Here is a 25,000-nt window from a genome sequence, read left to right as displayed (position 1 = left end):
ATTTATGTTACTACTTAGGCTTTGGATGCTTTTGATTGTAGTAATTTTACTCAAGTAGCTCAGGATAATAAAGAAAATGACTCAGAGAACATCAATGGAAAACTGGCAGCTCTAGCGAGCAGCTGACACCCATGAAAATGCTCAAAAAATATCCCTATTTATAAATAATTCTGCTGACAGCATCATACACACGCCGTATTTCTTCCCCCCTTGATAAAGAGATTAACATGTAGAGCAGACCTTTGTTTCTTCAACTTTTATTTGGGAACGTCCTTATGATCGGCACAAAGCCCCCATCCCATCTCTGAGCATGGCCACGGATGCTGCAGAAAGCCAAGTGCATTCCACCAAGGGGAAAACACCAAGACTGGGTGGCCTTGGGGTCTACCTTCAATGCACACAATGCATCTAGCAACAGTAATGCATCCAGCTTGGGCTTCTTGAGTCAATCAGGGAGAAATAAGGCTGAAGCCACACCAATTCATTTGGACATGGGAGCACCACAGCCTCCACTCCTCACACCCATGTGTGGGGGAAGAAGGCCCCTCCATCCACCTCAAGGCCTGAAAGACATCTCTCCCCTTGTGAGCAATACAAATATATACATCTGCCACAGGAGCAGAAGGGTTTCTAAATAAAATGTTGTCAGCCACTCACAGAGTGCTAAAGCAGTGTTAAGCTGCAGAAAACAGTATTTCCTTTGGCATTTCAGGCAGTTTCAAACCAATGTTTGAAACTCAAAACCAGTGCCAAGCCTAAACACATCTGGTTGATCCCAGGCCACAAATAGCACAGGAATGCCTTCAACACCTTCCAGAACTGCCATACTGAAAGCTTAATTCCAAAATAGAGCTGACAAAAAATACTTGTCAGCATGATGCCACACGACAAAACTCAGCAAAGCATGATGCAACCGTGAGATATCCAGACATAACATATGGTGCAAAGATTGGAATTAGTGAAGACCGATCACCAAACTTAGATTGCAGAAGGCAAAAAATAAAGTCAAACATCAGTACTTTCAGCCAGATTTTTTTCATTTCAAAATGTCAATTTATAATCTCGGTGTCACTCAACTGTGCGCTCCAGGGCGGTGCAGCTATGCAAACAAGACCCAATGCCAACTGGTCATTTCTTTATGTTTCGTGCTACTTTTAAATGTATAAAAATGCGCTATTCTATGTCTGAGATGCATAGCCTTGTGTTGAGTGTCTCGTTGTTAGAGCCAATCGGTAGAAAGTTAGTAGTGAAGTGGCCTGTCTCCTCTGGAATATTTATCATACTTAGCTAACGTGGCATGTGACCAGAACAGGAATAAACTTCACAAAAGAGCCCTCCCATCCTGTCAGATGTACAAGCGTGTTTTCTTAATTCTCATAAGAAGCCAGAGCAGGGAGAGAGAGTGTGGTGGGAATCACGACTGGATGCTTGGCCAGAGGAATGCATTTCCAGCCATGCAAGAGGAGGGGTGATGGCAAAGTAGGGTGGGCAGTCAGCAAGAGGCCTCCAGCCAAGAGCTGAGGGCTGGGCAGACAGCAGGTCATCACTGGCCGAGAAGAAAACCCAGCAGGAAGTAGAAACATGTTTCCAGACTACTGAAGGATCTTGACTTCCAGGATAACCCCTTTATGAGTTGGATGTGCTTACAGTCACCGCTGGGACTTGAGAGCAGAAACAGTCGGGCATAAAATAATTTCACTTCCATGGCAAAGTTGTGAAGAATGAATAGCAGGGAATATGTTAATTTTTTTGCCCAATCTAGTCACAACTACCTTCAGGTCCCACTGTGAAAGTTCACATTTAATAAGGTGTGATTAACGAGTGCTCAAGGAAGCCAAAAATTGTACATTCTGAAATGAAGGGGAGATCTGGCAGGAGGGAAAATACAGGAGAAACCACAGATAGAAAAACCTAAGTGACAGGGAAAGTGGTGGATGCCTCGAAATTGGGACTTAAACAACATTTCTTTGTATGAGACTTTTCTGCATTTGCATCCATGCATTTTTTTGGGGTTTTAGTTTTTCCCCCTTCCCTTTTACAGCAAAATTAAAAACCCACGCTCTCCATACTGAGTTACTGCAGTATTGCTTTTGTGATCTGTTTCCTAGCATGTACTTCTGCTAGTGTTACCTGTTGGTCACAAGACTGGTCCTTGTGGGCCACAAGCTATGCATGACTCTGGCTTTGAACCCAGGGCCAGCAGCAGCTGTCCTGTGACTCTGAACACTACCTTTGTTCCAATGGGAAAATCCCAGCCTGAGCTCAGGAGATTTTAGCACCATCGAGTCAGTTACTCAAATTAGCTAAAAATCCCAAAGCGGCCTTGATCTAAGCGCTCCCTGAAGACCAGTGCTGCCAGGAGAAATCCCTGGTTGCTGTAGGAGCTCTTTTACTTCTCCTCAATGTCACTCCTTCTCCACTACTTCAGATTTCCTTTTAATATCACCACGCACCCTTCTCAGCCCACATTTCTCCATCTTCACCCTTCCTTCCAACCAGCTGCCCAGCGCTTTTCCTTTCTTCAAATGGAAGCCTGCTTCCCAGCCACCGTCCAGTGAGGCCACGTGTTCATCCCCCTTTCCTTACCTGCTTTCCTCACTCTTTGCACATGACTCTGTGATGTTCACCAAGGACTGCACTCCTGCTGGTGCTACCTAGGGCTTCCCTGGCATAGGTAATCATCTATATTTTACAACTTAATTCAGAAGACAGAAGATTAAAATACCTCATGTTTTTGTATTAACTTATATTGTCACTAAAAAGGCTGTATTAGAGCTATTTAGTCTACCACATCCGTATTAAGAACTGTCTAGTTTTGATTTGAGGGAACATGACAGCTTGAGCAAAGTTCTTTGTTCAGACACCACACAACATACCTTAGCAGTGCACAGCATGCAGCTGTTACAACACTAATTGAAATATGTTTTTAGATGTATCACGTTTCTGAACATTTGCAGAAGAATTTTTTCATTTTTTTTTCCCATGCTCAAAACACAGTATTTCAGCCATTTAGGAGAGGTACCTAATCCCTACAATGCATTAGTAGGCCATAAAATAAAGCTGCAGTGAGGTGGTTTACACTAGGGCTGAAGAGAGGTGTACGGTTGTAGGCAGACTGAGAGAAGCATCCCATTGAAGGTGGATGGGGACATTGTAGATAGTCTCTGCTGCACCCAACAAGAGTGCCATCATTCAGCATCACAACAACAGTGGAACAGATATGTGTCAAAAAGAAGCAGACTTGATCATCCCTCCCTAAAAGTTTTGCTCAGTCCCATCTGAGGTGACCTATGTCATCTATAGCAGATGGAGCCAAGGAGGGTGTTACCTAAGGCAGTTTGCAGGAGGGCTCATGAAACACTTCTATGTCATCAGGTGGATGTCTGATGCACACTCATTTTGCAGTGAAACTAGGTGATAAATCTGCCTCTAATACCTAAAGGAAATGTTTGGATTTTTTTGCATTTTACCATCTGCAAAAAGAGATTCCCACAGAGGCCTATGCTCAGGTTACAGAGGGGAAATTACAACCAATTGCTTCTCAAAGCCTCTAAAATCTTCAAGTAAAGCAAATAAATATGTAAATAATCTCTAACAGTAAGTATCTCTCATCCTTACTGGGCTAAAAGCATGTGACTGAAAGGCTACACGTTTCCCATTTGCAGTGGTGTAAAAGTCATAAGGCATCAGATCATAAACTGTCACCAGTCCCAGACTAAATATCACCAATCCTTTGCCTAAAGCAAATGGGTATTTTTGCTATGGGAGGGGGGGCCCATCGAAATCTCACTCTTTGGAGGGAAGAAGGAAACATTTTTGTGACAGCTTGTTTTTATTTTTTAAAGGCAGTTCTTTGAAGCTGCTTGGGGGTTTGGATGTTAGATGTGGTCCCAGTGGAGCTGGATTAGCGTCCAGAGCACAGCGAAGTGGTCAAAGGTGCAAGATAAAGGCAATTTATATATAATTGCTCAAGCTGCACCTGTTCTATTTTGAATAGGAGACTTTGTCTACAGAACAGATTTCACAAGCTCTGAATATATCCCTTCTTTTTTTTTTTTTTTTCTTTTTTTCTTTATTTGAGTGTAAAAAAGGGAAATCTAAACTTGTATCAGAGTAAAACAAGAAAAAATAACCTTTAAATAGCATGTACATTTTTTATGAATCAAGCTCTAAATAAAGAAAACTCCTGAGCTGGGAATTCAAAATACTAGCCAGAGAGAGCTGATTTGCTACCAGGCTCAAGAACAATATTTAGTTTACAGAATCAATCTGGAAATAAAACTAGTGCTTGCATCAGCATGAAAGCTACAAAAATAAAAAAGAGGTCTTAATAAAATATACAGTGGAAAAGGAAAGGATGAAAGCACTCGCACAGCTATGAGGCCCTCAACAGCCCACACAAGTAATAAAATAGAATATGATGTAATATAGAACAACAATGAAAGGATTTAAAATTTCTAGGTAGGATTCTGAAAAACCATTTCCAGGTTTTGTTGTGGAGCAGGCGGGCTGCAAGTTCCCTTGTGAAGTGCCGATAAAGCCTTTGCTGGGGTACAGAGACACGGGTGTGAGGATGCAGAACAAATGCTAACCTTTGCCTTGCTCCTGAGTCAGCTTTCCCCACACGCAGCAGACTGGCTTTCTCTCCAGAAGCCAGGATATTTCTGCACATGGAGGTGCTGCACGCTGTTTGCTCTCCTGCTCGCTTACCCGCTGCAGCAGAAAAGTGCCTTGAACTTTGTACTAAGCAGCTTGCAGAAATCTGAGATTGCACACATGCAAATGAAGCAGTATCTGCTCAACTGATTTCGGTGTGACCAAAGTTGGGATGGGTTTGTGAGGCTCCACAGGAAAATAATTTGAGCGCCGATTTCCTGTGCTGCCTACCATGGCCTACACCCTAATTACAGCAGTGCATCATCTGGTCCTAACGAAATAGGATCTTGTGAATCTCAGACTCTAACACGGACACATAACTTCTCTTTAAATTACATGGCATCCCAAAATTAACTTGGCAGACTTTGGTCCCGTAGCAAGCACTGGCCTCCACACTAAAATTCAAATCAACCAGAACCAATGCAATTCACTCATTGCAGTAACTCAATAAATTTTCCTTCTCCACGTGAAGTTAGAAGCTATTACAGAACACTGCTAATACTGCACAAATTACAAATTATGGATTGCAAAATTTGGACCCCATTTTCCACTGTGCTCAAGCTGTGGCAGGCACAGCATACAGAGTTGATCATGGAGAGCTCCTTGATCTGTGGCCACATGGTCCTATTAGAAGCTCTTGGGCTGACGAAGCGCTGCCAAATCCTTACCCTTCTTCTTGCCCTGGCAGGGAAACTCGGCTCCACCTACAGCGTTCCCAATTTTGTCCTTTGCAATAGTCAGTAAGCACATAATTTGGGCAGCTCTTTGAGTTTTGCATGTCAATGTTTCTTTTCGCCCTAAATAATTTATTTGAGGTAAATCCTGAGGGGCTGCATTGCAGGATTGTGTTCTTCTACGTCCAACTCCTCTAACACCAGCATGGGTTGCAGTAGGTGTGAAGAGCATAAAAGTGGTCACAAACAGAAATCTGATTGCTCACACACAAGAAAAAAGTATATACAGAGAGAGATTCTTAACCTAGGAAAAAGGACATCATGATAAACAACCCGCTGCTTGTGCTTCTCCAGGAAAAACAGGAAGGGCTCCAATTTCTCCTAAAATATGTTTTTAGTGAAGTAACAATGGGCCGTGATCAGCTGGTCAGAAAACAGAACACATTCAAAAGAGAAGCTTTGTCACCTTTTTAAGCTTCAAAAAGTTCGCTGAAAAATCTGAGCCTCCTCTCACAGTGACCTCAAACGCAGAAGACGATATCACATACAATTTGGTTCCTTGCGTTTGATGTGGACTGCAGTTTTGCACATTATTAAAGAATTCACAAGCTTTTTTCCAAAATGATCACATTAATTTGAAATCCACTTAAGATTCATTCTAAACCATTAGCAAAAGTCCCAGTACCGTGTGCTTCCTGAAGGCTGTGAATGAGTTATGGAGGCTAGCCCAGCCAAGGTCTTCAGAGCTCCCAACCACCTCTACCTAACACTAGGATGATGTGTGGACCCTCCAGAAAGGCAAATGCATCCTTAATAATACTTCACACTTTACACAGAGAGTTCCATTGGAGGATTTCAACCCGCGTGAATGAAGAATTACAACACCCCAGAGAGGTAGGCTGGTATCATTTCCCTCTGCTACAAAGATAGACAAAGGTGAGAGAAAAATGAAGCAATTTGCTAAAATTCACAGAGGAAGTCTGTGGCAAGACAGATGAGAGCTCACATCTCTCAGCCTGTGCTTTTGCCACAAGACCATCCTTCCTGTCTCTAAATGCCACCCCAGAGCTTGGTAATGTGCTATAGTTCTAGCGCATTAAATGTGACACCGTGTACACGTTCTGGATCGTAAGGCCGAGTCCTATCAAATTGACAGATGTTCAGCCAAGAAGCTGGAAAGGACAGAAAGAAGATGGAGAAGAGTCCCCAAATCAGAGCCGCAGGATGTTTTTCAAGGCAGTAGGTTCCTGTGCTTGTTAAGGACCGGAACATATTTTTGCTTTTACAAATGCAGTTTATTTTGCAAATCAAGGTGATTGCACACATTTCAGCTTGTCAAATTTTCAGCCTTTCAACCATATGTCTGTCGACCTTATGGACTACCAACTTTATGGGATTCTACCATATGTCCAGATCCCAACATATATGAAGGCCAGTTCTAACATAAGAGCTTTACGGTAGTAGTGTAGTACACCATAATGCTTGCAGATGGCTGTAATAAAATCATTCAGGAGAGGAAAGGTGCAGGAACGTAAAGCCTTCAAAGCTTCTTCTACTGAATAAACAATTTGATCTGAATAATGTGGTGGGAAGCACATTCCACTGACAAACTAGCTGATCTAGTCCAAACCATTGCTTTTAATTTTCTTTCCTAATCTCACATGTATTTTAACTTCCTTTTTTATTTTCCTGTATGGGATTAGCCTAAAATTTGGAAGAAAAGTATGAGAAGGAAAAATAACAAAGCAAAGAATTCTTTAAAGGCACAGTCCACTTTTGAACTGCGAATTTTTCATACGTGAAATGCCAAATGGTTATGCACAGCCTGGAAGACGTATTAATAGAGGTATAAGGTTTTTACCATCACATGGTGAGATTGAAGGATGATGTGACTTGCTTCATTTCCTGAACTGGGACTCAGCTTTCAAAGTTAAGGAAAGTTTCCTCCTGAGTAAGCTCTTTCTAACTTGCAGTTTGGTTTATGTCCTGCTGCACAATAACTCACGTGATAACTCACATTCCCTTTGTCCAGCATAACTTGATATCTCCATTATTTGGGGAGCTCCGGTCCTGCTCTCCCCTCACAGAAACATGCTGAGGAAGGGAGCGCTGTCTGCAAGGAGGACCACAGCCAGCATAGGTGTGACGGTGGGTCTTTCTCAACACAAAATATTTCCTAAGCCGACAATCCTCAGCGAGACTTGGCAAGCTTCCATTAACTAGATGAATTCAGTTCCCGCTTGGGAAGGACGGAAACCTTCCCTAAGCATTAACTGAGAAGTGAAAAAGCGAAATGCAACCTGCCTCCTCTGCTGGCACGCAAAATCACAGTGAGAGCCTCTGTGACCTGTTTGCTGTCAGATAGCTGGGCCAGCGTGAGCCCTCACACTGCTAATGTCAGTGGGAGTTTTTCTGCTGGATTAAATGGCACAGGGTCTGATAGTGTCTAAGAAACAAGGAATTTGATGTCACTATTCCTTCCCCTGCCAGACTTGTGTCAACCAAGCTATGCTTCTTTCTGAGCACTAGGACCTGCTTTTTTTGTGTGTGACAGTGTGATACCTTGCCCTGCAAGACACTGAGAGCCACGATGGCCACTGCATCCACAGCTAGCCAGATTCACCCCGAAGTCTGCAGACACCAGGACACAATCATGTAATTCAATAGTCCCTTACCGTGCCAAAAAGAAAATAAACATCAAACTGAGGAAAAGACATCACACCTTGCCTAATGAAAGCCTCAGCTTATGCCAAGCCATACATCGTGCACATCAAATGCAGAGAAGGGCATTAACACGCAGCGCAGCCACACATACCTGTGTGCTCGTATTTGTGTCGCAGCAGGGAACTGCTCTTCTGGAATGTCTTGTCACATAAGTCACACGCATACATGCCACTTTCCGTCTTCTTGATCTTCTTTCGGGACAGACAGGAGTCGGAGTCTGTCATGTCGTCGAGGCCGGACATGTAGTCTGGGGTTCCATCAAGCAAGTCTCCCTGTGAGAGGACAACCATCAGTGATACCCACGTCCACAGCCACACAGCAAAAGCTAAAATAGTGCCTGGGGCTGCTTATGGTCTGCCTGAGCTCAGGATCCCATCATGGTAATGAAACTCTAGCTGATGGAAGCTATGGAGGTAATAAGGAGGCTCAAACACCTCTGTCTTGAATCAGCATCCAAAACTTTCTGTCTTTGAGCACTCTGTAATGATAGGATTTACACAAGCAAAGAATGTTTGTCATAGAGGTGCTAAATATTTTCAGAGTGGAAAATGCAAAGGGGAGGCTCTTTGTGGACAATAGAAGTTATTGTGATACTACCCAGGGGTAAGTGTAAGCAACAGCTGAGTGATCATTCCTTTCAAAACACTGAAACTTGGAGATATTCTGCATCTGTAGAAAGGGCCTAATTGAATTTTATATTTAGGTACAAATGTTATTATTATGCAATCCATTTAAATGTATGTCTCCCGACTAAAGGCCTCAAGCTATATTTTTATATTTAATTTTGTAATTTGAAATAGGGAATATTAATAACACTTTTTATCAATGTTCTATCTATGTTAAAACAGCCTTCAGCATTAAGCAATAATGAATGTGGATCAGTAAATTATTAAATTTCTTGATATTTATTTTGTCTTGATCCAAAGAGAGTGCAAACTTGCATGATAACATACATTTCCATTTGCTATCACACAGTTCAGTTTTCTTAGACTAGGTTTGCACTAATTAATATTAGAGAAGATTAAATAGGCTTAAATACATTTACAAAGAGGGCAGATGTACTGTAAATTGGAATAGTGGAACAGCTGTTATGGAGGTGCAGTGCTATTTATGCTCCTATTGTGCAAAGAGGGATTACAGCCTGTAATGTAAAACCATACCTGATTTTCACATTTGAAACTATAAAACATTTACTAGTCAGTAAAATTACTAATAGACCATAATAGGACATAGGGGAACATGCACAAATGTAAAAGAAAATTATTAATCTATAATCAGTTAATCTCATTTAACTAAATTCCGAACATTACATCTGAATACACACAGTAAAAAAAAAAAAAAAGGCCAAAAAATAGGTGACTTTCTGTAGAGCAGCTCTTTGCTATAGGCATGCAAGCAGCAAAATCCTTTACTACTTATGTATGGATCACTTGAGAAAAGAATTAAAGGCTTTACTCAGACAAGAAGTTCTAACCCACACTACATGCCCACAAAAAGACACTGCCTGCCCAGGTGGCCAAGAAGGCCGATGGCATCCTGGTTTGTACCAGCAAAAGATGATTGTCCCTCTGTGCTTGGTGCTGGTGAGGACAAACCTCAAGTTCTGTGCTCAGTTTCGGGTCCCTCACTACAAGAAAGACACTGAAGTCCTGGAGTGTGTCTGGAGAAGGGCAGTGATGCTGTGAAGGGTCTGGAGAACGAGTCTTATGGGGATCACCTGAGGGAGCTGGGATTGTTCAGCCTGGAGGAAAGGAGGCTCAGCGGAGACCTCATTGCTCCCTCCATCTTCCTGAAAGGAGGCTGTAGTGGGGTGGGCATCTCCCTCTGCACCCAGGAAACAGCCATAGAATAAGAGGGAGTGGCCTTAAGGTGCATCAGGGAAAGTTAGAGTTGGATATTAGGAAACATTTATTCTCTGAAAGAGCAGTGATGCATTGGCACAAACTGCCCAGGGAGGTGGTGCAGTCACTGTTCCCGGAGGGGTTCAAGACCTGTGGAGATGTAGCACTGAGGGACGTGGTCAGTGGGCATGGTGGGATGGGTTGAGGTTGGACTGGGTGATCCTAAAGAGCTTTTCTAGCCTTAATGATCCTGTGATTAAGGCTCCCAGCTGCTACCTCTCCAAATAATTTCAGTTAATCTGTGGGGTTTTTTTGTTTGTTTGTTTTTGCTGAAGCTTTTCCAGATGATTAGCAGATATGATTCTAACAAGGAATAACTGTTACAACTGTAACCTTTTAACAAATTAAAGCATTATACCTGTTCAAAGGTATTGATACTGCTTCTGAAAGCAAGTGGAAGTTTGGTAGTTTCAATTTATTTTCCCACCCCACTGCATTTTCACAAGCTCAGACTAAAATCAGTTGTGCTAATTTTGTTGGAAATAATATAATTTCAGGCTTCTTTTTTCCTTCTGCAGGAGCACGTATCACAGAGTACTACATTTTAGCCTTTCAAAAGATATCATTCACAACAGTTTACCTGAAATCCTTGTTTCCGCTGGTACTTTCTCCTTTGCTGCATATCAGCAAAAGTAGCTGCTCCAGTTGGGTAAGTGTAGGCCATATGTGGTAGGAAGCTCATCTGATCTAGTCCTGGGTATGGTCGCAGCCCAGGAATACTGGTCTGGACTGGTGGCATAAAAGTGGCTGGGGGAAATGCGCTTTGTGGTGGAAGTGTTGTGTATAAAGGTTTGGCACTGAATGGGTTCATACCAAATACTGGGTTAGTGCTTTTATCCAGATTATTTGAATTAGAAAACTCCTTCTTGATAAAAGTCAAGTTCAGTGGCTCATCTGAGTTTTCAGATGATGAAGAAACACTGTTGTGTTCTAAATTTACACTATTAGATTTCGTTTTGTTCTTTGTGGCTATAATACTTTTGGGTTCCTTCATCTGTTTTGGTAAAGACAAGTCCAAAGGCTCAGCCTGAAGCTCCTCAGAAGAGAAACTGTTTGGAGTGTAAGAACTACTGTGGGAGTTTTTAGAAGATGTGGAAGAAAGATTTAAAGGAGAAGGAGTATTGCTCCTAGAGTGGTCCAATTTATCAACTGGTTTCATATTGGTAAAATGAGGAGGTTTTGTTAGCCTGAGAGGAGTATCACAATTAGTAACACTGTTATGGAGTTCAGCTATAGATGGTGAAGTTATAGAGTCCACAGGCTTTATTGGAGATCTGGCTGACAAAGAGTCTTTAGTGGGAGTGTTGTTGGTGGCAGCCAGCGCCACCTTGGCACTGGTCCTTTCCAGTGATGGTGACCTGGAACTTGAGTACTGGTAGACTTTTCTTTGTTCAAACCATTCCTTCACAAATTCCTGAGGAAGGCCAACAGCAATGGAAATTTTCAGTAGTTCATCAGAATTGGGTTCCATATTCATAGCATAATATGCTTTAAGTACAGACATGTGGTCCTTGTATGGGTTGATGGGGCTAGTCATTCCTTTCTCAGAAAGTACTGATGACAGCAAGAGGGTTTGCTTATCAAACACTCCAGGTTTGTTGGAAACCATGTTCTCGTGAGGCTGAAGGACTGCCTTGATCTCTTCGTTCATTTTACACAGGTAACGCTCATGCTGATGCAACGGAATGGGACCAGGAAAGCTTTCCTTACAGAACTGGCATGAAAATGGAGTGGAAACGTTATGGTTCTCTATCATCTTATCTTCAGTTACCAAGTCTATTAGGGTTCGCAGCTTCTCTTTTTTAATGTTATTGAGCTGTCTCCTTGAGTCTGTGGTTAAGCTCTGGAGGCAAGCTTTGGCTTCATTGACTTTCTCTAACGTATAGTCAATAATACTTTTAGTGGCACCATTATGACTTACTACTGGAAGACCCACGGGGGGAATATTGGGGGAGGTAACTCCTTGTTCCTCTGCTTGAGGGCATGAATCCTTCATATGATAAACCTTCAACTTGGAGATCTCTTCAGCCTTGCAGTCCATTTTCTGCCTGGAAACTGTGTTGTCCACAATCTGTAGGACCTTCTGCACCTCACTTAAATTACTGCCTACTGCAGGAAAGCCAAGTAACGGTGCTTCCATCCCTACACCTAAGTGCTGCATCGGACTTTGAGCAGAAGTGTGAACTCCTAAGGGGCTGGTTGCTCCAAGTCCACCATTCATAAAAGGACTAGTTGCACTAAACCCATGTGAGGCCATAAGAACCTTATATTCATTGAAATCTAGTGGTTCTGTTTTAATTTTCAGTAGGCCTGTTTGCTCAGACATACTAAGTGGTTTGCCATTCTCCAGCTTGTTTCTCAGCTGTGTAATGGCTGAATTAGTAGGAGAGGAAGATACAGAATTAGGAGAAGAACCCGTCTTGATATTGTTTCTCATTCTGCCATTTACAGAGATTAAACCGATACACTTCTTGCTGCTGATGTGCGAACTGTAGGAGCCAGAATGCGAGAAACGTTTCTTGCAGTTTGGACACTCATATGGTTTTTCACCTAAAATGATAATTAAAACCAAATGTTAATTATCATTGTTGCTGCTATAATTGCAAGTGATTGCATTTGATACCAAGCCGATCATCTGTATATCCACTGATTAACAATGAGGAAAATATCCATTCTCTGCGTACAGCCATGTACCACCACTGCTTTTCCCTCTTCTTCACAGGCCTTGAGGTCAGTTTGGGACCACAGTCTCTCCAGCCTGGCAGTAGCTGCCAAGGTGTTAGCTTGGCTCCAGACAGACTGCTGCAGTCACAGGTAAGTGCCCTGTGGTTAACACAGTCAAATCAAATCCAGACTGCTCAAATTTGATTTGTTTTATCTTTTTTTTCTTTTTTTTTTTTTTTTCTTTTTTTCTTTCACAGAGGAATCGAGTTGCATTGAAAATGAGCACTGTATGAGAAACTGAGTCCTGAATTTACAGTCACATCTGCACAGGTGGGGATTGGTGCCTGAGCAGAGCCTGGTAGCATTTCAGGTCAAGCAGAAGAACCAAAATGCACAATTCATTCAATGTGAGATGTTTTGCACTTACTCCTTATCTCAGAATAAGAGTTGTATCTCACTGCTGGGAACTTTTTGTTATGAAAAAGTACAGTGGACTCTTCAGGATCCGACTGAATAGAAAGGAGTGAATGGTTCTGAACTCAAAGTGCTGAACAAACAATGTAATATTATTTACAAGAAGCTTTACTATTTCCAAATCTTTCAGCAGGACCCTGGTATTAACAGCATGATAAATGAGGATGGCTCAGATATCATTTATGAAATACCTTGGTAGCTCCAAGAAGCCAGAAGCAGAACTGTGTAAATTTTAAGCAGTCTTTAAAACTCAGCTAATTAAACAAAATGCAAATGAGCACACCAGCACCTCCGCTACTTACCACTGTGAATTCGCAGGTGTTCCTTCAGATGGTGTTTATATTTGAAGGCCTTGCCACACTCAGTGCATTTGAACTTGCGATTGCCTGCTCCTTGGGTCAGCATTTGGTGCTGGGAGGGGAAAAAAAAAACAACACACCGATGTGAATTTTATGCAAGAGAAACCATGAATTTCTAACTTAAAAACAAAAACAAAATTAATGTGGCTCTGAATTTATCAAGCAGACCAAAAGGTCTGCATGTACATTTATTTGTCTCATCAGCACTGCAATAAAAATCAAAATGTTGGCAGTAAACCGAAACAAATGAGAACGTACTTTCACATGAGCATTCGATATTTGCTTTAGAATTATTTCCTAGGTCTCTCATCAGAAATGTGTTGCTTTAAGGTATCTTACAATGGGAGAAACTGTTTTATAAGAAGATTTGTGGTTCTTAATATTCCTAGCAGATCCTGAACATGTGGGGCTCTGCTTGTTTAAAAATTCTGTTTACTGCGTGCATAGAAAAGACAGAAACACTGCCGTTAGTGGCATTTCGTGTAAGATTTAATTCATTATCAAGCAGAAGAGACTGTCTTTGGTGTGAGCTGCTGCTGGAAATATTTTTTAAATCACAGATGCCTGCTGCCTTCCGTGCCTCTCTGTCCCCAGCACTGTTTGGAGGGGTGAGGGAAGGTGGGAAGTTAAGAGCGTCATAAAGATATAACCAAAGGCAGCTGAGCTTTTTGCAACAAGCAAGAAAAACCCATTGAATTGAATTTGGAGGGGAAAATAATAATAATAATGATAATAATGCAACCATCCGCTCTGGATGCTCAAGGTAGGAGGTCAGCCTTTTGCAGGCAGCACCGACACAAAAGCCTATTGCAGGAGAAGGAGGGGGAAAAAAGAAGGGGGGGAATACAAAAAAAAAAGGCAGCGCCGAAACGGTATGACAACTGCGAGGGTGTGCTGCCTCTTCCCACATTCCTGGCGAGACAGATGGTGTTACATGGGACACAGGGAGGTTTGTTCAAACAGCAGCAACCTTCAAAGATCAAGCAGAGCCCAGCCCGCCGCGCGCCATTGAGGGACCCGCGCTCATATGTTGCTGAGTTGCATAAACAAACAGCAACAGCTGTTTTGTCTCCCCCCATCGCCCTCCGAGGACTACTATAAACTTTAGTTGTGCCACTGTTAATATGATACAATCATTTTAATTTACTAATTGTAAATGCCATGAGCAAATGAGGGGACTTTTCAACACCAAAGCTACCATTCATAATGCGCCAGCACAAGCGCGCTCTCGCATGTGAAATTTCAGGCAGTTACGTTGGATAAATGTTGAGGCTTTTTTTTTCCTCCCCTGGTGTTTTGAATGATACAAAGCAAAAGGAGGAGGGGGGGGGGAGGAAACAACAAAAAACTTGCAGTAGATCAGGTTAGAAAAACTGCATATGTGAAAAACTGTTTGTCTGCCAGAAAAGCCACGGAAAGGAAAGAATATGAGAAACCACTCCAGAATCTTTTATATTGATTTAAGATCAAGGAAAAGATACAGTTCTCTTAAAAATGTTAATTACAAAATTGCGTGATTAGAAGATGTGTGTTTGAGTAACCAAATTTACCTTACGCTGAGAAAAACCTACCAAGAGAAATACAGCTGACTGTGATTTGCAGCTTTTAAAGAAAACAAATACGGCATAGAGCCTTTATAATTTGACACAATGCACACACATCTATTTATTTAAGTTTTAAACAGGCTATTTGAGTTTCCATTACAGCCCTCCATAACACCTCTCTGCAGAAGTAACTCTCTCGTGAGGCCAGGAGCAGTTTTCCTTGTGGCACACGGAGTTTTGTGGCAAAGATCTATTGACAGTCTGGTTAGGAGTGCTGAGGAAGCTCAGTCACCTGTTTGAGACACACAGCATTTCCCTGAATGCGGCCCTGATATAATATTACATGCATCACATCGAGGGGAAACTGCTTTGATTTATTGCAGATATGCTGCTGGGATCCACCAGCAATAGATAGCGCGTGCATGTGTTAGTGGCACAATCATCACAAATGATAGCCTCTGCGTATGGGAGGAAGAGTTATTCTAAGAATGCGCGGTTCTATTTAACAAACGATTATATCACATGCAAATAATTTTGTGTGATTGAAAAGGCCACTCAAAAAGTAATGAAAAAATACCGGTGGATCTTTTAGTACGCCTTTGAGCTCCTATTTGCAAAACTGCAAAGTAAAACTAGGTGAAAAATGGAATTAAAATTGCTGAGATGTTTAATAATGTATAATTAAAATGCTACCGTTTCATTCACTTTTTGAGGAACATAAAAACGAAACTAAAGTCAAGTTAAAGTGCAAATAAAATTTCTAAATTAGAAATTAACACACTCATTCGATCGTGAACATAAGACTATTAAATCATATTAGAAGAGACCATCAAAAAATCATTTAGACCTCAATTAAAGCTATTACCATTAAAAGATCTGCATCTTCAAAATGCCATGAAAAATTAATAATGATTGCCAATCAAAGCAATATCGTTTCTCTAAGGGGTTATTACAGAAAGAAATCACTTAAAGCCAGCCCCCCACCTGATCTGTCCCTGGCTTGTGTGTCACCATATGCCGCTCGAGCTGGGTGCGGTAGGCAAACGTGTAGCTACAGAGAGGGCATGAGAAGTTCTCCTCGTTCTTCTCATGGCGGTACTTGATGTGCTCCTTGAGGGACGTCAGGCGCTTGTAGCCCCGGTCGCAGTAGGGGCAGGTCAGCAGTTGGGCGAAGGCATCTGGAGTTCCAGGTGGCAGGTCTGCGCCCCAGGACGGGGGGAGAGAGGCAGGCCAAAAGGTCAGCGAGGCAATGGCAGCTAATGGGCTTACTGCCCAGGCTGGTATGAGAAGCATCGCTGCAATCTGCTGCCCGACAAGGATGGTGCTTCCAAACAGCCACCAACCACACCGGGCCCGCATGCACCCAGCGGCACCGTGAGGCCTGCAGTGCCTTTGGGACAGAGCCCATGTGCAAATGGGAACCCACCCAGCACAGGAGTGGGGACGGGCCCCGCTCCTCCATCCCAGGGCCATTTGCAGCCCAGCTCTACTTTCCCATTGCACAAATCCTTCTTAGGGACTCTTTCCCCATTATTAAGCAAAGAATCACAGAGCCACGGGCTGTCAACCCTGTATTACTCTGTGTTAAAACTCAACACTTCCCAAACTCGCAACCAGAGTGGCAGCGGTCCTTCCCTTGAAAGTGAGCTTTAAATCAAGCTCTTCAGTTCATCCACAAAATAATACAAATTTGCTGACTAAAACATCACAATAAACTAAAATTACAGCCCCAATCTTTGCTCATGAAATTCCATGCCGCTGCAGCTGTTCTTCAATTTTTAAGGTAAACACCCAGGCATGTAGTGCATTTATAATTGCAACAGCTGCAAGAGGTCAGGATACTGGCTAAAAATGAATTACAGCCTCACCGTTTTCTTCTTGCCCATTGGCCTCTGGAGTGCCAAGGCGAGACAGTTCCTCGGGGGCTTCGGGGTAAATAATGGCTGTGTCGCTGCGCTGCAGGTACTCTGCTATGCTGACTGCATGCCCATCTCCTTCCTCCAGTTTCCTTTTGGCAAAATATTCCTCAAAGTCCGACGTGCAATTTGCATTCTTAACTAAAAGGAGAGAAGGGGAAAAGAAGGAGTTGTGAGTGCATCCTGCCTCAGCTCAGCCGGAGAGCTGAACAGGCATGCTTGCTGGAGCCCCAAGGCTGGATCCTTGCTCTCATCAGTTGTGCTCCAGCTCCTAATAAAATTAATGCCGGCTTTCCACTGGCTGGGATGGAAGTAAGGCCGGGCGGTTAAATTAACAGCCACACGGGCTCTGCAGGGCAGCACAAGAAGTTTATGAGGTCTCAGCAATGCAAGGTAGCACTTCATCTAGGCAACTTCTGGGAGGCTCCTGGGGGATTCACAGCTAACAGGGCTGAGCTCAGCTGACCTCAAATCCTCCCTACCCTGGCAAACTCAGCTTCATGACAGTTTCTGCTGCAGAGACGGTATTTACAGGTGGCAAAGACCACAAGCATCCTCCACATGAGGTTCTGCCTCTGTCTGCTCACAAAGGTGGGCAAGCTAAGAGAGCAGTGATGGTGAAAACTCTCAGCATCCTCCTCATGGTTTTTTTTTCCTCTCTTGGAATATTAATCTCTGGGTAATTAACAGTGGGACAGTAGGTTGTTTTAAAAAACGTGCTGCTTCATAGATTTTCACAAATGGAACCATATGTTTTAGGCCAGTACTGGGATACTGAGCCTAAAACCGCTCTTACAGTCTGTACAAGAGTTTTCCGTAATAGTAAACCCAATTTTTTATTGTCCGTGCAATGTCCATGAAACATAATATATTCCCAACCACAAAACATCCTGTTTCCAAAAATATGCTGTTCTCGTCCATGTATGAATACTGCATAAAGGAAAGAACTTAACAACTCTGGGACACTATAGGCACATACTGGTATGATTACAACAGAAAAGAAAAGAACTGATCTGTTTCTTCTCTTTGATTTTTTTTTCATTTACAAGTCCTGGAAGTCAGTTGGCGGCAGGGAATTTCAGATACCTGTTTGTAACTGACCATAAAGGAGAAGAATGGCATGACTGATTATGTTTTTTAAGTATTTATGCTTAGGTGAAATAAGAAAATGAGGCAAAGCTATGAACCGTCCTATAGTACATGCAGAAGTAAAATATTACATGTCTCGATTCTGCCCTCACTTATGCCAGGGAGCAATATGGAGTAAATTCATAGAAATCAAAAGGGTTATATCAAAAGGAAAGCAGAATTGGGCCCTAGAAAGCTACTGGAAATGGAACGAAGGTCAGCTCCTTAGCAACTAGAAACAGGTAATGTTTTGCCTCAGTGTCCTACAAAAATGCAAGGTGATACTTGCAGTCATACCAAGATGGAACCCTGACTGTGGCACAAGTGGAAATCTGAAAGAGCCCGATTTGCAGAGCTGATCTCACTGTCATTGATAACAGTAGATATTCAGCTATGCAAACCTCATCCCTTTAGCCGATAAGATCAAATCCTCCGGCTGAGACAAATATGCCCTATTTGTCATATGGGCAGAGCTGCTTCTCAAACGCACTGCAGCATCTTAGTGACAGCGACCAAATGGCTTTGTTCATGGGACCCCATTTGTGGAAGAAAACTTCTGTTCCTATCGCAGGGATTTTATAGAGGGCTGATACAACACAGCCAGTTCTCCTTCCCTGGCCCTTCTGTAGCTCTTGTTATCATTTGTGATTAGCGTGAGAAATGATATCTCCTTTTTTTCCTCCCCTAAAATAATCAACTTCTAGAGAAGGGAAGTGTGAGTACGGAGGGCCAGATCTACCTTGCCTCCATTTTGTTGCTGAGAGAGAAATGTAACAAAATGGTGGTTGCTGAAGTGCACCTCGTATCAGATTATGCTTTTGGCTTCGTTGAGATATTGCTCTTTATGTCAGAAACCCCACTTTTAAATCCCTTACTACACCTAAATCCTACAACTGTTGTAACACCACCTAGCCCAATGCTACCCCATCTTTGCTCCTTCTCTTGGCTTAGCACTTGGTCCTAAAAAAACAAGCTTGTTCCTTGCCTAATTCAGGAAAATGCCTTTCCCTGTGGAGCAGGGAAAGAGAGCTTTCCTCCAGAGAAGAGATACGGGAGCAGAAAGAAGAAAGGATGGAGGAATGCCCCATGGCTTCTTCCAGGCAGTCTGCATGTTTGTGGAGCTTGCAACTGGGTTTATAGGGAAGGAATTCAAGGCCTGAGCTAGTACTGGGAGCTTCAGCCCCACACTCAGCCTCAAAGATGGATCTTCCTTCCCAGTCTCCTAGTCTCCCTGGAGGATGCTGCAGTATTACTGGCCTAGGTTTCCTAATTCTCTGGATTATTTAGCTCCCATGTCTGTGCATGCAACCCAGGAGCTAAAGCAAATGTTTATGTCTACATTATAACCTCCCCCAAAACAAGGGGATTTAGCAGAAAAGCTGACAGATCCTTAACTGAAACAATACAACCAGTGCTGCAACACTGCAGATTAGTGTAAATAGCAAAAGGTGAACATGTGTGTCTGGTGTCTCACAAGCTACGCTGCTGTCAATTCAGACATTACTGGAAGCTCACCCAGTGATACTCAATAGGCTCATCTGATAACCATTAGGTCTCTCTAAAATTCTGGGGGAAAGGCTTGCTTCCCCCCGCCCTAATTTGTTTTCTATGCATAAAGTCATGTTCCCAGATTCCTCGTGGGCTGACATTGCACACACGTTGCACATCTCCTCCTGCGAGTCAAGAATTTCAGTGAGATCTGCATTGGGTGACCTCACCCAATAAGTCTTTTCTTAATTAATTATTGGAGCCTGGAGAGCAGAGATGTTTTCAGCTCCAAAGGCTGATGTGGCCCTGTCACATAAAAATAAAATGCATTAAGGAACGCTACCTTTGGAGGTATTTAGAGACTTTCAAGATAAAGTGAGTGAGGGGTTCGAGGAGCTTTGGAGACCAGTTATTTTGTGTGGGAACTCATCCTGTGAGATGGCGATAGCCGCCCTTAATCGCAAACAAAGCTAATAAAACCACAGCCTTCATTAGCCAGGAAGTGAGAGGCCCCCATTGGTACACACAGATTACAGTCTGAAAACGGCCTGTCCTCCAACCTGCCAAGTTTTACTTCTGTTTCCTCCCAACCAAGTTTTTGTTGTATTCCCCCCCCTTCTTTAAATTATATTAAAATATCTTTATTTGAAACTTGTCAGATGTTAGTAATCGAAGCTGGGAACTTCTTTGAGAATACATTAATCTATTTCCTTCAAGCATCCCAGTTGTAATAACCATAACAGGTACAGTAAGGTAAGCCAAATAAATTTATAGGACGGTTTGGGTTGGAATGGACACCAAGGATCATCAACTTCCAAATCACTAATTAAAAATGACCTAAAACTACAGCCCAAAGCCTGTAGTATGACTGAAGAACAGAACTTTGACTATTCCTCAGGCTAGTCAGGAAGGATGTCCAGTTTCCTCCTCGAAAGATGGTTGGGGCACCTCAGCAGCAAGCTGGGGGAGTTTTGTCCCATTGCATACTTCTCAAGAAGGATGCTGCGACTCCTAACAGTCACCTGGCATCTCTCACTCAAAGTGAAAATGCTGGCAAAGACACTTTGTTTATCAGATGATGTCATATGACTAAATAATCTGGCATCGCTCATGAGAGACTACAGAGACTGCTGGCATTACAGAAATATGTTCAGTCCAAGGTACCCAGACACCAATCATTACTGAGAGAGGTGGCTCTGAACGCCTCAGTGACAAAAGATGCGAATGGAACACCAGCAAGAGCATCAGGCAACTCTGTGTTTGAGCAACCCACCCATTGATGCAACTAGTTTGATTATAAAGGAGATCAGGACGTCTGCACAGAACATTTGGGGTAGGTCTGCTACAGATGGAAGGAACTTTTGCATTTAAATGCACCTAGAACGCTCCTGGAAAAACCAGGTGCACCAAGGTGGGCAAGGGGAAGCAGACCAGGCAGGATGACCTGACCCAATGTGGAACTGCGCTACCCAGCTCTGGCCCCAGCAGGATGTTGTAAGGCCAAGGTTGAACAAACAGAAGAGGCCATCACATTCTGGGAGGGAAGGGGCAAAGAGGACACAACGTTTTCCCCTTCGAGCAGACCACATCTCAAGTAAGAAAGAGTCAAGGCCTGTTATGGTAAGGAAAATACGTGCAAAGGAAGTCACACAGCCTGATAGGGGACCTCAAAGGCTCTGGTAATGGTTAATTCAGATAACCATCAAGTCTTATTTCTGAATCAGACATCTTTTAAAGTCCTGTTTCTTCAACTGCTAAGTACAATTTGTCACTTTATTAACATCCCTTGGCATAGAAATCTTTCCGTGTGTGTGTGTGTGTGTGTGTGTTCAGCTCTGTATGGCAACATTGTTAAGTATGTATGTATTAGTAAACTGTGCCTGGGTGCCACTCTTCCTTAACGCACAATAAATACAATGGATGAAAAAAAAAGAAGGGTGACATGGTTTTACTTTCCTATTATTTTCCCCCACAAGAATTATAAAGCAAATGTCTTGTGTTACTTAATAAGAGCATTGGGGTTTTTTGTGGGTGTTACCAACATTAGGAAAGTGTGAGTAATAAAACCTTTGCAACGCTTAGGTACCACCTTTTACAGTAATGTTTCTGGAAGGCATTACCTATGAAATAAATCTCATTGTGGAATGCATAGAAATTTACTTCTATTAGAAAACAGTTTGAACCACGTCAACAAGGCCTATCTGCTACATCTCAAACTGCAACTAAGAAAAAAAAATGCAAAGGAAAAGCCGGGTGATGTATGGAATTTGGCTGTGCTGAGGATAGAGGAAGGCCTTGTGGCCTTTGCAAAGAACATGGTAAACCCTTGAATTCATTTGGATTAAAAAATAGTAACAGAAACCTTTTGCTGTTTTGCTCATCTACAGGGTAAAAGAGATGGCTCAGAGATGATGCCTGCTAAATAGCTCTGTCCCCTTTCTTGTTCCACAAAATGTACTGATTTCTAAGAAGAGGGGAAAGAAAGATGTGGAAAGTGGAAAAAAAAGAAAGGAAAAAAAAAAAAAAAAAAAAAAAAGATTAGCCAGAAACATAATAATCTCATAAATATGCATCTAAAGTGTGTGTGTCTGTATATCTATGTAAGTGGTTTATGCGTGTCTTTCTGAAAAGATGCTTTCTGTCTCTGAAGTAGCTTACACTGTGCACCATGCGAACCCGGGGTTGCCAGGACGAGTGCACCCCATCCTCATTACCAAGCTCTTTGTATGGTCTCTCTCATTAAAAGCTTCCTACAACCTGGTCCAGCTACTTTTAACTGTCCTATGCTCACCCTCGCTGGGAAAACATCTCCTCATGATGTTGGTAACTATTAGCTTACAAGGATGCAGTTAAAACACATTAGGGGCTGAAACACTGCAGGGCATGGGAGGGGGAGCAAGGGCTATCAGTACTATCAAAAAGCAAAAAAAATGAACTAAATGTAGGAGAATTATGTAAATGTTTCCCACCTGTGAAAGTGCAACCAAGAAAAATTGTTTTGTCACTACTTCTCTCCAGGCACAGCTAATAGAATAGAAGGGATGTTCATAATAACACAGCATCTTACCTGTACCATTGTTTCCAGTGGTCTGAATTGCGGCTTCAGGCCCCATAGTGTCATAATCTTCCTTCATTTCTTCTGTGAAATAAGCATGCACACTTTTTAGCATTTGCACATTACAGAGCTGCCCACAAAGCAAGCAAGCACAGTGCAGGAATGGGGAAGATTTGTCTAAAGGAAGCAGAGAAAAGGGCTGTTGTGGCCCTCCATACAATGGCTTTGTTCTGGCCACTGAATGAATTCAGCAGCGCTGGACAGACAAGAACTTATTTACTTTAAACATTACAGCAAGTGGTGGAAAACAGAACTATTTGTTCGGAGTAAATGAAGGGCCTTTCCCAATATCAAATCTAATAAGCAGCCTAGTGATAAAAAGGGTCGGTTTGGGGTTTTTTGTATGTAAAAGAAATAATCAGTTAACAGACACTGTGGGATCTGCACCTGGAAGAAACAGAAAATACAAAAGGAAGACAGAAGAAGACCTAATATCTCTATCTATTGCCACCCAGATCTTCCAAGCTATTATTGCCATTGGAAGCAAAGCATTTATTAGTATCAAGTGGCACAGAAATGTAACAAACTTTTGATGCTGGGCGGCTCTTCTCTGCCCCTACAATTTGGTTGTGTCTTCTGTGCACTCTCTGTGCACTAACAGTCTGCTTTTACGGCCGTAAATGGGGTTAATTCACATGCAAATTCACACAAAACCTGCAGAATTATTTGCTATGTATTGATATCGTGGTTCAGCTTGGTTTCCATGAAACTGAAGGTTTCAGAGCATGTTAAAATGCCATTTGTAAGAGTTTGGATGCACCTCTGTCACTGCTTATTGTGGAGATGCTTCAGCCTTGGTGTGCCTGTCAGACTTGGTTTCTTGCTGCTGATTTGTTCGTTCTTGTGCAACAGGTATTCACACATACAGCCTGGTCAAGGTTTAACCCTCCGAAGGATTTTCACAGGCCAAAATAAATATACAGAACATTTCTTTCTCGCCTTTTTGAATTCTCCTCAATGCTACGCTTTATTTGAGGACATACACAAACATACAATGTCTCTCTCTCTCTTTTTTTAAGTGAGAGAATCACGTATTTGAGATTTGAGCAAAGAATCTGCTTTAATCTTCCATTTAGCTGCGCTTGTAAGCAATGAAATGTCACAAGGCCCCCAGAAATGGTTTGGCAAAAGCCAAAAAGAACAAAAAAAAGAGAGAGAGAGGGAGAGAATTTCCCAGAAACGAAGACGAATCGATGGTGATTCAGGAAGATGGATGCTGGTTAGCCAATCCAGTGATAGGCCAGCAGGAAGATCAAAGCCCACTATTAAAGTTTTATCGATACACAAAGCGTTAAAAATTCGCATTACTCATTCTTGTGAGAAAGATTTTGATGAGGACAGAAACTGGTCCGGTATTAATCCATTTCCATGACGATGATTTGACTAAAGATAGGGGAATAACATCAACAGGGTACATTCTCAGTTCATTCCTAAATTTGTAATCTTGTAGTATTCTTCAGATGTCACATTCTACAAGTAATTAGTTGGTAGGATAACAGGTTCTAATTGTGTCATTCTAATCAAAACTAAAGCACAGAATGACTTAATTCAGAGCTTTACAACCACCGTACAATGCTGTGGTATAAATATACATGTTTGTGGCTTTGAAGCTTAAGGGAAAAAAAAAAATAAATTAATGAAAGCTCTTACGTTAAAATATGCAGGTACAAACAGATGCTAAATTTGTACAAAAGCATAGAATATGCAGACCAGATGAAAAATATTTGTTTAAACTGTACAGCAGACAAGCCAGCCTTGATTCTTTTCCCAGATCTGGCGTTCTGCCTCTCTACGGATCATTTTCGCGGGGATATCTTGCGTCCAAAACATTTAGGAGTTCAATATGTATTAATAAAACGTTGTCAATTATGATAATTGATCTGCTGGGCTATAGTCTCGCATCTGATATTTTTATTGCAGCCTCTCAGAAATTTCAGTCGAGGCGCAGTATTTCTGAGAAGTTCAGAGGGAGGTATAAATATAGTTATTGTGATTTTCTTCCTTGATCATCTCATGTGATTTCTGGTAGCAAGGAGTCACAAGTATCAGAAGTTTTCCATCTGAGGGCACATCTACCCAGTCAGTTAGCAAGGGGAAAACAGTTAGCAGCCCTTTTTTTTTTCTTTCTTTTTTTCTTTGCATAATAGTGGTAATGTTCAAGATTTCTGCTGCACTTCCTTCCTCATTGTCATTTTCTTCTGTGGTAAAGAGAAGTTACAGTGCCGAGCCGCTTCCCAAAAATTATTCAATGCTCTCTGCTGCTTCTCGCTTTCTGCGGGTCACAGGAGTGCAGAGTGCTGCAGTTTTTCATCTGCATTTTTATTCCCATTCAGCTGACTGTTGCACAACCTCGACTT

General features: G+C 42.3%; 1 protein-coding gene across 3 annotated transcripts in view; it reads right to left on the bottom strand.

Moving 5' to 3' along the window:
- The window catches only part of ZEB2 (zinc finger E-box binding homeobox 2), a 107,427-nt gene that overhangs the window by 2,208 nt on the left and 80,219 nt on the right, over positions 1-25,000 (bottom strand). For all 3 annotated transcript variants that reach the window (XM_072341166.1, XM_072341167.1, XM_072341168.1), the window contains exons 4-9: positions 22,596-22,667; positions 16,865-17,053; positions 15,981-16,195; positions 13,396-13,504; positions 10,536-12,505; positions 8,146-8,326 (exon numbers count right to left, since the gene is read on the bottom strand). In XM_072341166.1, the coding sequence (XP_072197267.1) occupies positions 8,146-8,326; positions 10,536-12,505; positions 13,396-13,504; positions 15,981-16,195; positions 16,865-17,053; positions 22,596-22,667 (2,736 nt within the window). The remainder of the gene's footprint in view (positions 1-8,145; positions 8,327-10,535; positions 12,506-13,395; positions 13,505-15,980; positions 16,196-16,864; positions 17,054-22,595; positions 22,668-25,000) is intronic.

This window comes from Excalfactoria chinensis, chromosome 7, assembly GCF_039878825.1.
Source record: "Excalfactoria chinensis isolate bCotChi1 chromosome 7, bCotChi1.hap2, whole genome shotgun sequence".
NCBI lineage: Eukaryota > Metazoa > Chordata > Aves > Galliformes > Phasianidae > Excalfactoria > Excalfactoria chinensis.
This window is presented reverse-complemented; position numbering and strand designations above follow the sequence as displayed.